We start from the raw sequence: 22,479 nt of genomic DNA on the forward strand, positions 1-22,479 counted from the left end.
AAGTAGGTTAACTATAATAAGACTATAGATAATAGTATAGCGCTCTCTAATAATAGTAATAGAAGAGTATCTTCTAAAACTATTACTAATAATACTATTATAGTTACCTATAAGAGTATTACTACTAAACTTAGTTACGTATTTACATTTATAAAGAAAGTTATACTCTCTTAGTTCTTTACCTTAGAGTTTAAGTATCTCTAAGCTTATAAGAATACTACTAATAACTAGTAGTACTTCTTTAACTTTGCGCTTAGATAACTAAAAAAGTGTTACTCTAATTATAGTTCTAAGTATATACTTTTTTATCTTACTACACTCTTTAGAGCGTATACTTTAATAAAAGCCTTTTTCTATAAGTAGTTTTCTATAGACCTATAAGATAGGCTACGCTTAAAATACACTTTCTACTACTTTCTAAAGAGAGTAGCTAAAACTCTTTTGTACTTTATAAGCTTTGTAATACTACTAATAATTTAATATTCTTTATATTTAACTACTTCTTAAAGCAGGTAAATTACTAAACTAATAGATTTTTAGTAAGCTTATTAGCTAGTATACTCTTAGTCTTTCTTTGTTAAATGTGCTAGTGCAGAAATGCAGGCACAACGCGGTTAAGTAACACAGTATATAGTCGCAATACAGGTGTATCTTCTAAATACCTTATTTTATAGTATGCAGTAGTATATATATTCTTTTAAAGGTTCTAGAAATTAAAACTAAGCTATAAAGTTTAACGCTCTTAAACCTTATACAAAAGCATAAAGGTAATAAGCTAGAATTTAGCCTAGATTCTATAGAGAAAGAGAGAATACAAGTATTCTACACGTTCTGTATACCTCTAGAGAGGCATTTAGAAGTCGCATATACATCTTATTGCTCTCTAGAAGCTCTATGCAGAAGTAGAGAGTAGAGAGAGCTATAACTATAGAGAAAAGGCAACAAACGCCTAAGAAGCATTTAAAGCTAGTTCTAAAACAAGGCTGTAAGGTAGGTAGAGCTGTACAGTAGGCAAGGCAGTAACGCACAGTAGTTTATAACTCTAAACCTAATGCGCAACAGGCATTCTAAGTAGACAGAAGAGTCTTGTAAAAAGAGTCTGCAAAGAAGAGTCTTATAGCACACTAGACTCTCGCCTATAGTTAAAAAGTAAAAAAGTCTGCTATTTAGCTTCTTCTTTTCTTATTCTCTTTATTCTACACATCTTCTAGATTTACCTTTATATCTATCTCTTAAAACACTAACCTACAACAACAAGAATAACAACAACATGTTAGACTTTCTCTCTATACACCTCCTAATCTACCCTCTCTTTAAGACAGCTTCTCTATTAGTTATCTTAGAATACAAGTTAAAGAAGATTAACCTTCTTAACTATATTAAAGATATTAAGAGCTGTACGCAGGTCTTAAAGAAGGTAAAGCTTTACTTCTCTAACCTCTAACCTAGGTTTAATATTAACAGAGAGCTTAAACGCTGCGTTAAAGATAAGATCCTTAGTGTAAAGATCTATATTCTTAGCAGTCTCTTTAAGAACTTAACAGGCAGTAGTAGTAGCTCTTCTAAGTATATAGAGTACTCTAAGACGCAGTACTAACGTTAGCTAGCCCTTAACTACGCTAGACAGCATAGCTAGCTCTTGCCTGCGCAGACTAACTTTGTAAAACATATATTATACGCTTCTTAATGCTGTAACTAGATACTATTAGTACTATTCTAGATAGCTAAGCTACTTAAGGTCTCTCCGCTACTTAAGGTCTCTAAATAAGCTTATAATTAATAACAACAACTACAAACCTACAACTAGGCTAGCAATTTAAATAAGGCAGACAATTTAGACAACAGAGCAGTACTGCTAGCTTTATTAACAAGCTTACAATAGAATACGCAACAGAACTAAAAGACTTTAGAAGCGTTTGTAGTCGGGTTAACGTATTAGAGTAGCTAGTAGAGAAGTATAGGCGTCTTTAGAGTTGTTCTAGAATATTTAGACTAGCGTATTAGAGCAGAGAATATATAGCTCTTTTGTAGCACTGCAGACTTATTACTATTACTAATTCTAGAATTTCCTTAAACGTTCGAGCAATTGCGACTGCAATAGAAGCAGCAGCAGCAGCGCTCGCTTTTAAGAAGAACTGCGTGCAATACAGCAGTAACTACTAGGTATTATCTATATATTATTAGTAGTAATAAACAAGTTAATATAGAATTGCAAGTCTTTGTTATAAATGTGTAAGAAAGAGAAGTGCAGGCAGGCAGGCAGCAAGCAGCGTTCAAGTTTAGGCTTAGTTTTAATAGCTTAAAAGTTTGTTTATTTGTTATTTGTAACACAGTATAATGTTATAAGATATAACGCAGTAGGCTCTGTCTCTAAGGCCCGAGAGAGATACTCTTAGTCTTTAGGTACTTAACTCTAAAAAACTCTTTAGTATACTCTTACCTTAGCTATATGTTTTAGATATTAATATATCTAAAGCGTATTATTATACACTTATTAGCGCTAACTACTAAGTGTATAGTCTACTAGTTATTATAGAAAATTATCTACGCTACTTCTAAGGTAAGCGTAAGCTTCTAAAATAGCTTCTTAAGAGCTATTACTTCTTTACTAATATACTTAAAGGTAAGAAGCTCTACTTCTATAGTTAAAGTTATTATAGTTACTTATTATACTACTTTCTAAATAATAGTATCTCTAAAGAGTATAATAAGGTAGCTTTATAAAGAGCGCCTAGTCTCTAGATTATCTATAAAAGAAGCGTTACTGCAAATTATAAGCTTTACTCTAGAGTACGCTCTATAGTAGATAGCCTAATAGTAAGTCTTATATAAGTATATAATTACTTAGTTAACTACTTCTATATACTCTTTACTTAGATTTATAAGAAAGTGTAAAAGCTTTAAGACAGCGTATACTATATTAGACTATAGTATAATAGCTATATAGAGTAGTAATCTAACACGCTCTTAGTAGTTTTTAACTACTTTCTTATCTACTTTACCTATTAACTTTATAAGCTCTTAGCTTAGAAGTAGTATAGTAAGACTTAAAGAAGTGCTTTCTAAGTTAAACTTCTTAGTAAGCTTATCTAAATACTTATTATATATAAGCGTTATAGTATAAGCAGCGTAATTACGCAATACTTTTACTTCTAGAAACTATTTAACTAGGCCTTTCTCTTCTAGGTTATATACTACTTTTATTATATTAGCTACTTACAAAGCTCCTTAATAAGCATTATAGTAATATATAAGTAGTATATTATTAATATAGAAGAGTAGAAGAATCTTTCTTTATTTATTAAAGAAGAGATAAGACTCTTCTTTAGAAGTAATAAGACCTGCTTTCTTTACTATACATAAGAGCTCTTTATACTAGAGTAGTAGAGAGTTCTTTAGTCTATAAAGAGCACGCTTAAGCTTTATACACTTACTAGGCTTCTTAAAGCTATCTAGTATATTATATACTATAACTAGCTAGTGCTTTTAGTGCGCATAAAGAAATGCTCTTATAATATTAAACTAGAGAATCTCTAGGTTAAACTTAGCTACTATTACTATTACTATTCTAAAAGAGCGTAAGGTAAGTGTTACTATATACGTAGAGTATATAGAATTAATTACTTATAAATCTTCTCTTACTACTACGTAAGCTTTACACTTAATAAAGTAGCTATTCTAATTAACCTTATATATAAATACCTACTTTAGTAGAAGTAGGCGCTCTTATACTAAGAAGCGCTTAATCTTCTTCTAGGTATCTACTTAATAGAGTGTATTAATTTTCTTATTATAAGCCTTATAGAAGAGCTTTCTATATATATAGTTACTAAGATCTTTATACTTCTTTAGAAGTAGTAGTAGTTAATTATAGTATATATATTTAGATAGCTTATACTTCTATAAAAGTATATTACCTAAGATTATAGCTACTATAATTAAGTAAATAGTTATAAGCTCTCTATAGTCTTCTTCTACTTTATATAAGTATTAGAGAAAACTATTTAGAAGATTATTATTTTGTATACTATTCTATAGATTATATAGCGCATAAACTCTTAGTTCTTCTACTTCTAGTTCTTTGCGTTACTCTCTAATTCTAGAGCTTAACTACGTTAGTTCTCTATAATTACGCCTTTAGCGTATTAGTCTAGAAGTAGGTAGTAGTTCTATTTTACTTTATTCTAGAGAAGTTCTAAACATAGAGCGTGCGTAGAAATATAGTATACTTAGAGGCACTCTATTCTAATAAGCACTATATACCTTATTCTAATAAAAGCTCTCTATATTAGAAAGCTATTTATTATTTAGTACTAGTAGGCGCTCTTTTCTAGTTTAGTGCACTTTCTAGGCGCTACTATTATACTTCTAACTAGACTTTATAGTCTAGTATACTCTAGACTCTAGTATTTATTCTAGAGTAAATAGACTAGTATACTCTTAAGAGTCTGCATAAATTTCTAGTAGTTAGCTAGCTAAGCTTTCTACCTATATAGAAGATGTATTATATACTACTTATTAATTAGGCTAGCTAGCCTATTTAATAGTAAGCTATAATATACTACCTTCTAGCTTCTAGATAGAGTTTTTAGAAGTATACTAGTCTTATATTTTACTTACTACAGCGTAGAGCTAGTTAAAGATATCTTTATACGCTTCTTCTACGTTATATAGCTTATTCTTATATAGAAGATTAATAATATACGTAAGCTCTTCTACTAAGTACTTCTAGCTACCTTTAGCGCTACTCTTATAGAAAAGCTCTTTATTAAAGCTTACGTTTCTTATTATAATTATTTAATTAAGCTTTAGAACCTATATTCTATAAATATTAGACGCTTTATATTCTACTAGGTATCTAATATAGTCTCTTAGTATAACTTTAAAGTCGCGCTTATCTTATCTAGCTACTTACTCTCTATTAAGTAGGTAAGCTCTATAGCTATAGATATAGACAGTACTTTAATCTAAGTAAAGGTTAGCTATAATAGTATAGACCTTCTTACTATGCTCTATATACTATGCGTTAAGCATAGTGTTAGGTACTAAGAGATTATAAGTATATAATAGACTTATATTATATAGCTAGGTTGCTACTTCTATAATATCTAGCTAGAGCTTTTTAGAGAGATTTACACTAACTCTTATCTTAATAGACTTAGTAATTATTTTCTAACCTACTCTCTCTACTCTTTTATTTAGTTTATAGATATAGATAGAGGTACGCTCTATAATAATACTCTACTCTTTAGCCTATATCTTAAAGTATAACTTGCCTCTCTAGAGTAGTGTTATAATATTATTATCTTAGATAATAATATAGATATTAAGCTTATACTAAGCTATAAGAAAGCTTATAAAGTTATAAAAGACTCTTATAATCTTTATAAGCGTTTTAGCTTAGAGAGTATATTAATAGATCTTACTACTATAATTATCTTTAAGTACTATAATCTAGAGCTCTTTATTATAACTAGTAGAAAAGTTAAAAAGATTTTATAAAATCCTCTAATAAGGTCTTAGAGCTTTCTTACATAGTTACCTAGAGATATACTACTTTATATAAGTAATAGCGTAATACTTATACTTACTTTAGCTTATTCTCTTAATACGTATATTATATATATTCTTAATAAGAGCTTAGAGCGCTTCTAGACCTAGGTAGTCTACTCTTATATGCTAAAGCTTCTCTAAATTAGACTAAGAAAGACTTTTCTAGAATTATTATAAGCGCTAGTTATTAGTTACACTTATTATAGTTAGGTAAAACTATAAAGAATTATATTTAATAAATGTAAGCTTATGCTCTCTCTTAAGCTTTACTAGTATAAAGTTATTAGTAAGCGTTTCTATACAAAGCGTTAAGTCTAACTCTAGATACTATAGTCTAGCTTTATTAAGAGCTACTTCTAAGATAATATTAATATAGAAACTCTTTATAAGCGCTACACTTATTAGAATAAAGTTCTTTATATATAGTCCTCTTTTTCTAGTTAAAGCGTTTCTAATTCTTTATATACTATATTTAAGCACTTAGAAGAAGAAGCTTTCTACTTCTATAGTACAAAATTTATATACTCTTATAAAAGTCTTTAGCTTAAGCAAAGATATATTATTAATAAAATATACTACTACTTTATTATCTAAGATAGTACTTATAAAAAGTAGGTAGACGTTAAAGTCTATAGTAGAGTATACACTACTAATACTTAGCTAACTTATAATAAGAGTAAAGTTAATAAGTATTACCTAAATTAACTCTAGGTAGATAGAGTTTAGGCTCTTAATCTATACTTACTATAGAGTAGTCTATCTCTTCTTGTTAAGAGCTTTCTATAGGCTATTATACTTTAAGTCTTTAAGCTTAGTAGTAATCTTAGCCTTAGCTTTATTAGAAAGCTTTAGAGGTTTACCTATAAGTGCTATTTCTAAACGCTTATATATAGTAGTAGACTACTTATAATACTATCTATATAGGTAATTCTTTTTAGACTTCTAGAATAAGTTATTTTTACTAAAAGCTTATTATAGTGCTTCTATAATAGCAAACATACTACCTCTACTAGTAGAGTAAGTAGTATACTTTTAGATTAGTGTAGTAAAAATCTTTAATACTTATTTAAGAGTAACTTAAGTTCTACTAATAGTAAGAGCTTTAATAAAGTTCTACTATATAAAGCGCTCTTATTCTAGAGTAAGCCTAACGCTAATTACTTCTAAATAGTTCTAGATAGTAAGCGTATTATTAACTTTAGTAAGTTTATATACTTTAGCTTAGGCTAGAATATAGAAGTATTTCTATTACTAGTGCTTAGCGTTAACACGTTCTTATTACGCTTTCTAGAGATATACTCTATACTATAAGTGTATAAGATTCTTAGTGTAGTTCTTCTCTAGAGAAAGCGTAGACTTAAGGTATTTAATAAGTACTTATAATATAGCCTTTTTCTCTATAGAGATAGAGAGTATAGTAGAAGCTAGAAGCTTTAGGCTAATAGTCTAATTAATCTAGTTCTAAAGATACCTAATATAAGCGCTCTTTAACTACTATTCTATTACTTATACTTTATACTTTATAATAGATAAGTTATACTTATTAGCGTAGAGCTTATTAACTAAAGTGTTCTATATAATTACTACTAGCTCTAGAGTAGTTAGAACGCTTATCTAGATAGAAGTAGCTATTTTAGTGTTAGAGTTAACGTTAGCCTAAATTTCTCTACTTAGAGCATAGAATTTAAACTAGGTAAACTACTTAGGCTAATATACTAAGTTAGTAAGCGTAAAAGCTTTTATAGAGATTATTATAGAGTTACTTATTATAAGTAATAGAGTAGTGCTTTTATAGAAGCGCAAAGATTAGTAATAAAATTAGTATTACTATACTCTATTAAACGCCTTGCGTCTTAAGCATATAAATATAGAACTATATTATCTTCTTAAAGCGCTAGGCTTATAACTATTACGTCTAGAAGTATAAAAATAAATAGAAGATAAATTATTATATTATAAGCTTACTTAGAAAGCTCTCTTAAGTAGCAAAGCTTCTAAAAGCTTATCTTAATCTATACTAGTATAATTACGTACTATACTCTTAAGAAGTATCTAGAGGTACGTTCTGTAACACTACCTTATTATAGAAGTTTTTACTATAACACTTCTTAACTTAGATAAAGTTAAGAAGCTAAAGATCTTTCTATAGATAAAGTCTATTAGTAAAGCCTAAATTACTAAAGTAATTTAAATTATTAAGTTAACTACCTTTCTACCTATTAAAGGCTTAATAACGCTCTAGAATTAGTATAAGCTTAAACTTTACGTAAAGTTATTAAGAGAAGAGCTAAACCTTATTATCTACTCTAATACTAGCGCTGCTATTACGTTAGTAGACAAAGGCTTTATTAAAGTAAATTTTCTAAATATAAAGTAGAAATAACTACTAACTCTAATCTAATATATAGAAGCTAGACTAGGTAATTATACTACTTTATAAATTATATATATTACTCTATACGTGCTCTCTACTATAGTACCTAGTAAGTATATATTTACTCTTTAGAAAGTACGCGCCTATATTACCTCTAAACTTAGATCTAATATACTTCTTAGTATAGATACTTTTATTCTATAAGAAGTCTATCTTAATATTACTACTTAAGTTATAGTTTAACTAATATATAAAGAAGTAACTACTCTACTTATTATTAAATCTAAAGATAATACTACTTATAAGATATAGAAACTTATAACTCTTAAGACTATTATAATCTCTCTAAATTCTACTATAAAAGTAAAGGTATACGCTTTATATCTACTCTCTCTAAAGTATAATTATATACTTAAGGTTCTAAAGAAGCTTTCTTACGCTATATAACTATACGTAATACTACTTAACTTACGCTTAATAGAAGTAATTATCTATAATAATACTTATAACCTAGTAAAACTCTACTAATAAGCGCCTTTAGGCCTAGCTATACTACTTAATATTAATAGCGTATACGCCTTAGACTAAAAAGATTACACTTTTACTACTATACTAGACCTTAATATATTACTAAGAATAGAGATAAGATTTAAGATAAAGTTAGACGTAGAAATTATAGTATATAGAGAACTAGCAAAAGTATTTACTCTACTTTTAGTAGCTAAGTAATACTCTAAGATTTAGATTAATTAAGGTAGCTTTACCTAGATTCTAGAAGATTAATAGATACTAATTAACCTTAGAGATAGCTAGTAAAAGTAAAATATACTATCTAAGATATACTTTACTAGACTAGAAGACTAGAAAATTATTAATACTACGTTTAATAAGCTTATAGACTATAACAAGATAGAGCACGCTATAAAGATAGGTTTCTTCTCTATTTCTATTTTTATTATTAAGAGAAAAGTAGTTAAAAAGAAGAATAGTATTAAGGCACTTAAGAAAAAGAAGTAACCTATTCTTAATATACATAATATTAATTACTAGGTAATTAAGAACTATTATTCTCTTACTACCTAGAAGAATATTCTTAGCTAAGTCTATAGTGTATACTATATTATAGTAGTTAATAGTTTTAGCTATTTCTATTAATTCTAAGTTTATAAGAAAGACTAATATAAGTTTATAGTAAATACTTACTATAGCGCTAAGATACTTAATATATATACTATAGGCTTTAAAAACTTAGTAGCCTATATATAGAGAATTAGTAATAATATACTCTATAATATAGTAGATTACGTAAAGGCCTATATTAATAACTTTATTATTTACTTAAAAACGTTTAACAAATATATTAAATACTTTAATACCTTTTTCTACTAGATTAATAAGTATAGTATAACTCTTATACTAGATAAATATTTTATTAGATATCTAACTATTAAGCTTCTTAGGTAGTAGGTAGATATATTTAGTATTACCTTAATAGAGAAGCGCATCTACGCGCTACAAAACCTCTCTTTTCTCTAGCACGCTAAGAATATAAAGAAGTATATTAGCGTAATTAGTTTTCTTAATAATAGAATACTCTATCTTATCTAGATTACTAAACTACTTACTACTCTTAAGACTAAGCTTATGTAATTTACTTCTAAAAAGAAGAGTTAAGAGAGAGCTATTACTATAGTATAGGCTATAATTCTAGTAAATAGTCTAGTTTATATTATATTTAACAACGTCTAGTTATTATAGAACTCTATTATTAAGTTAATTTACTAAAACTACCTACAAACTCTATATATTAACGTAGACGCCTCTAAAGAGTATAGTTTTACCTTTATAGTATATTATATAGTAGATAATCTAGAACCTCTTATAGTTAACTTAGAGGTACTAGATAGCTATTAAGATAATGCCTCTTTACCTACTACTTAGTTAAAGCGTTTAGTTAACTTTATAAGAGAATCTATATAGCTAATTATATTTCTCTCTAAATATCTATTAGAACTAGAGAGATAATACTACTCTACTAAACTTAAGATAGTAGGTCTTTACTAGGTAGTTAGAAAGCTCTTATATATAATCTAAACTACTCTAAAAATATATATCTTTACTAATTACGCAGCTATTACTACTATTATACGTTAATAGTACTTTACTATAATAGAGTTACTTAAAAGCTTAAACCTTTATCTTATAAAAGCTTCTCTTTACCTCTAGTAGTATAAGCTTAATATCTAGTATAGGCCTAGTAAATTATATCTAGTCTCTAACGCCTTATCTAGACTTATATCTAATACTATACTAGATTCTAACCTATAAACTAATACGCTTAAAGATATAGCTTACGTCTTTTATACTCTAATTATTAAGATAAGTAATAAGTTTAAGAACTACCTAAAGCTTACGTACTAGATAGATACTCTATAGTTATAAGTACTTATAGTAGTATCTAGTAAATAATAAGATAATAAAGATAAGCTACGCCTAATACGTAGCCTTAGATTTCTTTATAAGAATAGGCTTCTATACTATTAGAACTAAATTAATAGTACTAAATATTTTTATATTTCTAAAGCACTTACTATAGAGATCTTTTGCTAAGCCTATAATAATATATACTATTAGAGTTTTAATAGAATATATATACGCGTAAAGTCTTCTTTTTTTATCTATAAGCTTACTAAGAATCTTAAACTATATATAAGGTTCTACTCTTTCTATAAGGTTATATAGACTATATACTACTACTTATATAAATTACTTAAACTAATTAATAGAAATATATAACCTTTTAAGATTATCTATATAGATATTATTACGCACTTACTAGAGACTAGTAATAAGTATAATACGTTCTTAAGCAAAACTTACTATACCTCTAAGATAATAAATATTATTTTTAGTAAAGATATCTAGATAAGTATAGAATAGTTAGTAGCTATTACGCGTATAAACTACCTTACTAGTTAGAGTATATAACGCATTATTATTAGTAACTATAATCTAAAGTTTATTAAGAGTTTTATAGCTAGATAATATAAAGTAATAAGTATAAAGCTTATAATAACTATAGCCTACTATCTAGAAGCTAATAGCTAGTCTAAGCGTACTAACTAAATAGTAGCTATTACTATACACTTTTTTATTATAGTAAACTCTAATAAGAACTAGACCTAAGTAATTATATATATATAGTTTATAATAAATACTAGTAAAAACGCTTTAACTAGCTATACTTCTTATAAATACCTTATAGAATTTAACCTCTTATAAGAGATTAATCTTACTAATATAAGGTATACTTTTACTAAGTAAGACTTTAAGCTACTTTAGTTATATTACTAAAAAGAAGTAGAAGAGGCTCTTAACTTTACTAGAGTTACGTAGAAAGACGTTTATAATTACTTCTACTAAGCTATTAATCTTAAGCCTAGTAACTATACTACTTTTATTCTCTACTATAGATACTAGATAAAGAGTAATCTTATATAAAAACTTAGTTTATAACGCTATAGCTCTTTTAAAGTACTTAAAAAAATTAGTAAAAATGCTTTTTATATTAAGTATCTACCTAACTTAAGAATATATAATATTATTAACGCTACTTAGCTTAAACCTTATTATACCTAAGAACAAGACCTTTAGTATTACTCTTTTTCTATTCTCTATAAAGTTGCTATCTTATAGAAGTCTAAACTTAAGCTAATTAAGTAAATACTTAAGTAATACATCTATTAGGTTACTAGCTAATATAAGTACTTTATTAAATAGTAGAACTATTCTATAACTTATAATAGATAGCTTACCTTATCTTAGCTTTAGAACGTAAGTAAACTTAAGAAAGACTATAATACTAAATTCTCTTTTACTAAATAGAAAATTTATAAGTAGAATTATATTTATAGTTAGAAGGTATAAAAGACTACCTATAACTACTATATTTAGAGTTCTCTACTAGATTCTCTAGAAAATAACGCTACTTAAGACTTAGCCTCTATATTATCTACTACTAATACTTTCTATAATAATAATAGCACTACTTCTATTATCTATATACTTTCTCTCTCTTAATAATAATATAATCTATAACTTATAGAATAACTTAATTAGAGAGGTATTAAAACCTAATATAATTCTAGCGTTACTAAAGTATAGAAAGACCTTAAGTTCTAACTATTTTCTTAAGACTCTAGTAACTACTTAGAGTATAACTAAGCCTTAGATATTACTAAGAAGAGACTTTATTAAGCTTTAGTAGCACCTCTTCTAGACTTTAGTAATAACTTAAGGTATAACTAAGTCTTAGATATTAATAAGAAAGAACTTTAATAAGCTCTAGTAGTACTTCTAGACTCTAGTAACTACTTAAGGTATAACTAAGCTTTAGATATTACTAAGAAGAGACTTTCTTAAGCTCTAGTAGTACTCTCTTCTAAGAGATAGAGAGCTACTCTATAGTTAGTAGAGCGCTCTACTACTACTTAGTTTTCTATTTTTTTAGTATTTATTCTTTCTTTTAGTAATTTTCTCTTATAGCCTTATTTTCTTTATTATACTAGCGTTACTTACTTTCTCTTAGTATTTCTATTCTTAGTTTTTCTCTATATAATATAAAGATCTAGTTAAGTCTTCTTTCTTATATCTCTAGTTATCTACTACTACTAAGTTATCTAGTAGCTTACTTAGAGAGCTTTTTCTCTTAATATTATAATAGTAGTCTTCTTATATCTTACTAGAGCTTTAAGTACTTTACGCTTTCTATAAGTATATTAGATTAGCTACCTACCTAGTAACGTCTATATATATAGCTAATATATAATATACTTTATAACTTTTTACTAGCTTATTACTATATCTATAAAGTATCTTTTACTATAATATAACTTTTTCTAACTCTAAATCTACTAAGGTAGTAAGAGAACGTGTATTTTCTACTATAACTATAGCTTCTATAGTCTTCTCTTACCTTTATCTACTTTATAAAGTACTTAAAGCAAACCTTTCTACCTTTTCTACTAGCCTTCTTATACTTATCTCTTTTCTACTTTCTTACTTATAGTAGTTAAACACACGTAGACCTTATTTTTAACTACTATATCTACTATAATTTACCTCTACGCACTATAACTAAAGTCTTATCTCTTATATTAGCCTCTAGGTATTATAAGAGAACTACTAGGTTCTAGACTCTATAAGCTCTAAAATATATAACTTAACTTTATATCTATAGACTAATAGAGTCTATAGCTCTTTTACTAAGTCTAATATTAAGTTTAACTTTAACTTTCTCTATAGCCTAAAAGACTCTAGAAGCTCTTTTATATACTCTACTTTAAATATAGCTTTACTTATAGTAACTTAAAGTCTACTATAAGGCTAATTCTCTATAGAATCTTAAAATAGCTATAATAAGGTAGCTACGCCTATAAACTAGGCAAGCTTATAAAATCTAGCTCTTACTAGTATAGTAAATAGTAGCCGTAAAGCGCTATTAACTTTAGTTTAGCTATCTTTTTACTTTAAATATTAATATAACCTAGTAGTATATAATATAGTAGATAATTTTAGCTAGAAAGACTAGTAAGATTATACTTCTACTATAGTTGCTTTTATTACGCACACGCTTTATAATATTTATACTCTAGTTAATAAAACTATATAGTAGTACTACTATAATATAGCTATAATAATTAAGTACTATATTACTAGTCTATAGAAGGTAGTATATACTAAAAGTAAGCGTAGTAGTATACCTACTAGAATTAGTATTTAAGATCTAAACCTTATTATTAGTTAGTAATTTAACTACTAAATATTTAAGAAGATTAAGAATTTTACTACTATATATTAGAATAATACCTTACTAATAGTAAGTAGTAAGAAGGCTATAAAAGCCTACTTATTCTCTAAGATTAAGAATAAAGTTAGTATAATAGCTAAAAACTTATTTAATACAACTCTTACTAATAGTAGTACTATATATAATAAGTAAGTTATAGAGATACTATAAGCGTAAGATTACTAGATCTTCGCACTAGGTAAAGACCTTTTAGACCTAGAAAAAGGTATAAGCTCTAATAATATTACTTTTTACTAGAAAGTATAAAAGCTTATAATCTATATACCTACACTATATAACTAGAAGAAAGACTAGAAAGTATAAGAAGATATTATAAGTAAATTAAAGAAGTATAAAGCTATTACTAAGACTTTTCTACTAATAAATACTAAGGTCTTCTACCTTATAGAGAAAGATCTAGATAGAAAGTCTAGAAAGAAGTTCTATACGCTTATTAACTCTAATACATACTAAATACTTTTTTAGGTAATTTTTCTAAATAATCTAGACTTATACAAAGTAAAAGATTTTATTTAAGCCTATACTTTCTACTATATAAAGAGCCTTAGAGTAGAAATAACTACCTATAATTCTAGTAATTAATTCTTCTATCTAACTTATTAGACGCCTTGCTTTTAGATAAAAGTACTAAAAAGAAGAAAGAAAAGTAATCTAAAAGTAAGAACTAACTATAGACTTAAATAAGATTACTTCTATCTAAAGAACTACTATAGCCTTTAGCGTAATAAGCGTTTTAAACCTAATATCTATAGTACTTTACGCCTATAGAAAGTAGAGTTCTAGATTAAAAGCACTAACTATAAGAGTCTATAGAGGTATAACGCTATATAAACTAGTCTAGAACTTATTCTAAAGAGCTAATTTATTAGTAAGATCTACCTTACTAAAGAAAAAGTTAAGTAGTAAGTAAAGGTAAGAAAGAACTAGAACTAGTTCTCTAAACTAGTTAAGAAGAAGTTTTAAATCTATTACTCTAAGACTTCTACTATTAAGAATATTAAGAATACTAGGCTATCTAATAGAGAACTACTTAATAGCTATAAAAGTTTTAATAGTAATATTAAGAAGAAAGAGACTACTAAAGTTAAGCCTTAAAAGAAGTCTACTAGAATACTTCTACTAAAGCCTAAAACTACTTTAAAATCTACTATTATATCTAAGCGTAAGGCTCTAATTAATTAACCTTTACTACGTAAGAGATAAGCGCGCTTACTAAGCTATAACTCTACTATAGAAGATAATTTTAATAAAACCTATAGTAGATATAATAAAGAAGTTAGTAATAAGTTTATTTAAACTATAAAAGAATAACACATATATAATATTAAGTAATAGCTTCTTTTTATAAATAAGACTATTAGAGATACTTTAATATATAGTTAACGTAAAGGCACTATTATAAGTACTAAGTCTACTAGAGAAAAAGCTCTATCTTAGATAAACAACTACTATACTTTACTAGGTAATATTACTAAAGAAGACCTTATTAATAACCTCTCTACTAAAGAGTAGGTTAACTTACTAGTAGAAGAGCTTAAAGAGAATATTAAGAAAGATTAGATTATTAATAATATTACTAGATTTCTACTTAATAATTACGCTCTTGCTACTATAAATAATAAAGTAAATAACTCTAATAACAATCTATTTAACTAATCTTAAAGTACTCTATTCTAGTAATATAATATATATACGCGCTCTATAAGGCTATAGTTTTAAATCTTAGATATTACTCTTATACTACTTCTACACTAATAACAACGTAAATATCTAGTAAACTACTTCTTATTACTTATAAGTTTAGTATCTAATAGCTATCTTAGCTCTCTAACAAAAGTTTTTATTATACATTTTTACTTTAATACTATCTATATATTTATATTATTATAAGTATCTAGTAAAGTAATTAATCTTATTAAAGTAAGTAGCTCTAACTTATTACTTTTCTAGCTTTTAGAACTTTTATACAATTCTTTATTTACTAAAAGTCTTCTTACGCTAGCCTATTCTTTATAATAGTTTCTCTATAGAATAGTTATCTCTCTAGATTCTTTTTCTAGTATACTAACTTTTATAATAGACTATATATTCTTATTTTATTATTTCTTCTTACGCAAAAGGTATAATTACTAATACTTCTATATTAGTTTAATAGTATTATATAGCTACTAGCTTTATATACTAAAGAAGGCCTCTTTATCTTAGCTTAGTCTAAGCTACTATAAGTAGTTTATTTTTTACGTTATAGATAGAAAAGATATAATATAGGTTTTACTTATTTTATTTTATATTTAGTTTATTTATACGCGCTACTCTAGTAAAAAAGTTCTTTATATAGCCTCTACTTTATATACTAAATTACTAGGTCTTTATAGTCTTAAAGAGTTTAGTCTATAATACTCTCTTACTAGGTAGAAAAGCTATTATATAATTATCTTATAGGTATATAAGCTCTTCTTTCTTAGTAGTTAGCACCTTAGCTTTTACAATAACAATTTAATACACCTATATATCTCGCACCTAGTGTTAGAATGCGAATAGACTTTCTTGTATTTTGTAGTATACTCTAGGCTAATATTCTTAAAGTAGGTTATAAAGGTTTTATTAAAGTTACAGAGCCCTTTAGGTGGAAGGTGTGGCCAAGGGCTTCTTTCTTCGCAGGTTGCCAAGGCAGTTAATCACGGGCTGATTAACGTATCTAGGTAGACTCTATGAGTGTATACTCATAAGGTACGAGACTCATCGAGGGCGTAGTTGTAGCACTGCGCCCGGTATCAAGCTTCCCTAGAGCGATGCAGTAGGAATGGATTGTAAAGTAGCCGGGGTGTTCCAAATTTGGTTCGCGTCCCCTGCAGGCGCTTGGTCCAGCTGCCACACGACGAACCTCTGATACTATTCTCAAGTTAGATGATCTTACCTTTCTTGTGAGGCCTACGTGGGGTATTCGAACACCTTCGCCGACCAGCAAGGGCCATCCTAGACGTTCGCTGCGAGACGAGCCGCCGGTGGGGGTGGGAGCGCGCGCTATTGGGCACAAAACCGTCGACAATACCTGGAGTAACAACCCGTTTTGGGAAAGCTGCAATCTCCGAGTTACTGCATCATGTACAGAAAATCAAGGTAATCTTAACGATCATGGAAGCAGTCTAGCGTGCCATACTTCGTGGCTGTCCAAGGTTTTCGTTGGGCGAAGTCGGCGGCATGCGATCGAGGCAGAATGCCGCTTCTGGACTGTGATTGGTCAAGCCCTTGGCGAAGAACGTACCACATTCGCATGTCCTACAAGGTCTGCATAGGCTATGACAGGCCTTGCATCGAACGCAATACATCCTTTGTCGCCGTGAATACTAGTCTACACCTGTTTTTGGTAACACAGATCTTGGGAGGGCAGCCTGGACGTTGGGTGTAGACTGTCGACGGGCACAATTGCTGCGACGATAAGACAAGAAAACGTTGAAAGCACTTGAAAGCAGGATCCAACTGTGAACCTCGATGTTGTCATGATTGGTGCGGGACACGTAGTGCGTCCGTTCCGATATGCAGATAATATGCGGGAGCGCTATGGCAAGCAAGATCGACCCAAAAGGGTAAAGTCGCTATGCGCAAGGCTTGTAGCGACGACGAAAAGAGCAGGATGAATGAGCGTCAAGCGGTACGTATCGCCAGTACATGCAACTTAGTTAGTCGCCCACTACCGAACTGTAGCGAGATGAGAGAAGTACTGGGTTGGTTGCCCAGCATATCCAAAAGTGCAGTCTCGCGATATCATTGGTCGAACCGGTGCTTTACATGTGTTCCGGCTATGCACACAAATTCAACTGCAGCCCAATACATCCAAAGTGCGGCTTTTAGACATGCCTTCTGTCGTAAGTCATGTACGAACCATGTCTGAGTGGTCCTGCTGACAACACGTCGAGCTGGCTCATTGGTCGTCGAGCTGAACGTATGCCCCTCAGGTGTCCACCTAACCGCGTCTTTCAGCCCGAGGGAGGAGCGGTAGTACACGAGTGATAACCTGTCGTATGTCACGAGCGCTTAAACCTACTCGCCGTGGTAGGGTTTCGGTCGCGACATACTCAAGAACCTTGGGTAGCCCCATACGCTCTTGATCCTCTTGTCTGGACGATCCGCGCTCTCCTTCGCACGAACACACATCGGGTGGTGAGTCACCAAGTCTGGATAACGATACGGGGAGCGGATGGCGGAGAGGAAATGTGGTGGAGTCGAGCCTTGAAGACGTATGAAGGCGATCGGCCGCTATTCAGGCCACTTAGCGTTCGCCACGTAAGTCGACTCTTCTAACCTTCCTTCCTGGCTCTTGAGACTGTTGCAACCTACTACGACCACTGTATAGCTTAGCTGACCTCGAAAGCATTTTTCTCAACTGGAAGAACGAGAAAGAACATCGTGCAGCCCGCACGAAAAGCACGATGGAACACACGGAACACGACAGATCGCCCGCGAGAACAGATGATCATCAGAGCGACGCCGACAAAGTGAGCGAAGTACTCGCAGACCACTGCATATACCCACCTGATCAACGCATCGGTTCACGCACCTTTCCCTCGATAACCCAGAACGCACACATATCTGCGCCGCATGAGCTCGGCCACACAGGGGGAACGACCGACCGTGGGCCATGCGGGTTGCTGTCAGTAGAGCTTTACGGACGAACGAACACGTCGTGGTGTCCATAGGCAACACACGCCAGGCCAAAGACGTGGAAGAAAGAGCACACAAGATGACAGAGTGAGTGCAGGCCGACCAGCTGACACTATGGGATAGGCAACTAAGACCGGGGCATTATCGGCACTACCCGCTCACGCCATCCGAGTGAGCCCTAGCGTCGTCACGTGTCTGCCAAGCTGCGAAATTTACCCCACCAGTCGTCCTCCGACACAACAACACCACCGAATCCGACCCTCCGCCCGCTTCATCTCACGATGGTCGACCTTGCTGCATGGCGCAAATTCTTCGCCCGAACACCCGACCAGCCTTCCCTGACTGAGGGGAAAGCGCCGTACTGTCTCTCGCCGGGCCGTGCACCATGAGCTCTCCACTTCTATTCGCGGCTACGCGACGGTCACGGATTGGACAGCTTCAGCCCCCAATTCAAGCACAGCGGCTACGATCACCACAATCCAGGACGCAACCAATCATACAAACTGGAAATTGACATTGCATCATTAAATACTGAGGATCTCAGGAATAGAAAGAAGCGACTGTAAGAGGTAACGCCCGGCCTTCCCTGTTCCGTATGCCATCGCTCAATGCCAGCTCTGCGTGCATCATTCCGCCTCTGGACCCAAAAAATGAATGGCCTCAAACTGAAAGAAAATACCGAAGCGGTATACATGAAACGAAACCGCAGACGCCCGCGCCATGACCGCTGTAACCTCAGTAGACTGCTTGCAGTCTACGGTTGCGCTCGCAAGACAGCTCATTGATCTCTCCATCCAGACTGCGAATCATCTCCATCGACTTCTCGATCGAAGCACCGAACTTGTGAGGCTCTCGCTGCCAGCGCCCGATGCGGTCCACCTCAGCGGCTCGGCGGCGCATCTTGGTGTTGATCTTCTCACAGAGCTTGCAGTATGTTCCCGTAGGAATTGTCTGCATGATGAGCTTCATGCCACACGTCTCGCCGATTCGGTACTCCTTGGCGCAGTGCTGTCGGAAGTGGCCCCACTTCCAGTCGCCGCAGACGAACCTGTGTTGGTCGTAGAAGCACATGTTTCAGGCTGGAAGAGCTTGGACGTCTGATGTTCGGTAACACGTTAGTCTTGTTCACGAACCGCTTGGATATCAGCACTCGAACACCTACCTGTTACTGCTGGTTCAAACACTGGACCTTTTTGATAGGGCCAGCGATCGCGTTCCTGGAAGTGGGTCAGCTCAGGGGTCACCTCAACCTTGAGCCTCAAAGACACATACAGAATGGTTGGATGGTAGGAGGGCTTTGGCAAAGACGGCTATGGTCTATACCCAAGAAAGGTGTTGTTGGTCAAGCCCGGTGTTGCAAAAGATGGCTGAGGATCAGAGTCTATGGTCAATGACTGGAAGAGATCTTTGGACTGAGTGTGAAGAGACTGATATTCTGGCAGCAGCGTACCGCTATTTATCCTTCGAAACGAACTCCTCTCGCCGGCCTCGCCGGCCATCCATCGAACCCGAGCCCGCTTCGCTGTCAGGCCATAAATTGATGCCGTGGCCTATCCTTTCATCGACGTGGTAGCACCCCACCCGGTTCCATCCAACGATATCGCTACGATTCACGGATCCCTCTTACTCTGACGCTAGAGTAATGCGGAGACGGGCTGAAATGATACCCTAGGCCGTGCCGGCGTTTCCAGCTGCAGACAGTTATCACATTTGCTAGGGGATCAACGTGTCGTGGCTTCCTCAACCACGTAACCCTTTGTTCCAGATGCGAAAATCCCGCATGTTCCTTGTCAAGACGCCTTAGTTGGCGCTTGGGGTCGTTATGGTGTGTCCTTGTCGAGCAATCCGGGCCTCTCATGCCATATGAGATGGAGCATTCGTGAACCGAGATACGATCACGTGCTGCTTGGTGTATGCCGAGTTACAGTCCGGTTCAAGAATATTTTCCTGGGTCCAGTAAGCGATTGGCCAATGGCTCCCGCTATTGGTACCTCAGTGAAAATGCCACCAGGCAATACACGGGCCAACCTTGAGAGTCTCTAGGTTCCACTCCCTTCACCTCGAGCTATGGTCAACCGTTACAAGATGCACTGACCAGGCCCTGGAGAATAAGCAGTATCGTCGCCTGCGGTTGGGCATCGCTGTCTCCTTACGCACTAGTACGCCATGTGGTCACGGTACTTCGGGCATTTCTCATTTCCTACGCTACATGCTCGACCCCAAATTTTCCGTTTGTGGTCACGCTAATCAACCTGTGTAGCATCACTGAGCTTCACCGATGGTGCTCGGCTGTTTTTTGCGTCCACTAGAGATCCTCACCTTTACCGCTTGGCTGACACACAACATGCCGGTCTTTCCACTATGGACTCGAAACGCTGTTGGCCAGTCACCTTATCTTGTTCTGCTGCAGACATGCGTCTTCGCCTTCGCACCTGGTCACCCAGCATCGCCACTGGGATGGAACGCTAGCAACATCCGCATGCATGTTGCATAGCACGGACTGGGTCCTTCATTCAGCTGATCGATATCCCCACTCAACGGCTGACTATGCCCGTGGCCGGTCCGTTGTTGACTGACTAGGCCCTGCACGCTGACAGGCATTCCTATCCTAGATAACAGGATGGCGTGAAGTTAATGCGGAACCTAAGCCGCCATCGCATATCACGGTAATCATCTGGGCCCCCGGACACACACTAGAACCAGCCAAAGCATGCCCCATCGGAGATCCTCTGACGTGGCGAGCGGTATATGGTTGAGCAAAGGAGATGCCGTATCCCTGGCGTTGTCTCGCCATCTGTCATAGCTTTTACGAACACATCCGCGTTGGCTCGCCTGCCTTTCCGCTCATACTCAGCGAGGGATGCCTCCACCGGGCCTATGGGAAGGTTTTCTTCACTAGAACCGTCTTTACCGGTGAGCCCAAAAGGATGGCAAACAAGGCTTGAGCTATATTGTGTAGTCAATGCAGTGGCAACATGATGCAGTGTGCTTTCGTAAGTCGACTCAACCAGTCTGCCTTGCCGTCGAACAAGGCAACAATTCCACATTACCGAGCCAATTGCTTGCTCTCAGTTAGATTGAGCTGTAAAATCATAACCATCTTCTTCAACTGTGTTCTGGGCATCCATGGCATGAGTGCGGCAAAGTGAGCGTACATCGAGTGATGCAGAAAGCGAGGTGTCCTTGTGGTGTCATCCGGCCCAACGACGGACTTGCGTCGTGCACGGAACCACACACCAGCCATCACAATTAACATGACAACTGCGGCCACTGCTGCGACCATAAGTAACCTTGCAAATAGTTGCGCAATCAATCGACCCGTTGCTGATTCCACCTCTTTTGGGTTTCTCTGACGCTGTGACTTGGCCTCTTATGGTCCTGGCATGTAAAAATGCCCAGAATTGCGCTCCTTGAGTACGCAAACCTCAGTCTCATCAAGGCTCGACGTTGGAATTTGCTACGCGGCACTCCGCGCATACTTCTCGTCATGTGAGAGCAAGGCGATGCTGGGTACGCCGCGAGTACATGGGCAGCGATGGAACTAGATGGCAAGTCGCACGCAATTTTGATCCCGAGACGAGCGAGTGCTGTGCTTGTGTGGGCCGGAGCTGCGGTCACCGGCGCTCTTTGTGCATGACGAGGCTAAGCTGTGTGGAGGCGGATTGGTGGGCGCCGCTTCACAGTGGGTCAAGTCGTTCTGGCCAGCTAGGTTACATGTCCCCGCGTAAGAAGAATATGGTTGGTCAAGGCGGATGAGAACGTTCATGTATGCCGAGACCAGCGCAGACTGGATGACGAAAGATTGCCTGGGAGGACATCACAAATCACTCCACGGGTCACACGTCTTAGTCAAAGCAAGGTATTCGATGACGGAGACAGAGTGAAGCATGACATGACGGATACGCTACGACAAATACCTGAAGCAAGTGTGGCAGTAGATGGCGGCCACCCCGTGCAAAACGTGAAAAGACCGAAGTGGCGGGACCTCAGGCTGAAAGCCCTGCCTTGTCTTCGCTTGACC

At 33.8% G+C, this 22,479-nt stretch overlaps 1 protein-coding gene across 1 annotated transcript; it reads right to left on the reverse strand.

Moving 5' to 3' along the window:
- Window positions 1–19,193: 19,193 nt before the first annotated feature.
- Window positions 19,194–19,529, reverse strand: J4E87_008893 (uncharacterized protein; the record flags this gene model as incomplete). Its single annotated transcript, XM_049380476.1, has 1 exon — window positions 19,194–19,529. The coding sequence occupies one exon, from the start codon at window positions 19,527–19,529 to the stop codon at window positions 19,194–19,196; it is 336 nt and encodes a 111-aa protein (XP_049229751.1).
- Window positions 19,530–22,479: the final 2,950 nt, after the last annotated feature.

This window comes from Alternaria ethzedia, assembly GCF_023757985.1.
Source record: "Alternaria ethzedia strain BMP 0044 chromosome Unknown scaffold_30, whole genome shotgun sequence".
In the NCBI taxonomy this organism is placed as follows: Eukaryota; Fungi; Ascomycota; class Dothideomycetes; order Pleosporales; family Pleosporaceae; genus Alternaria; species Alternaria ethzedia.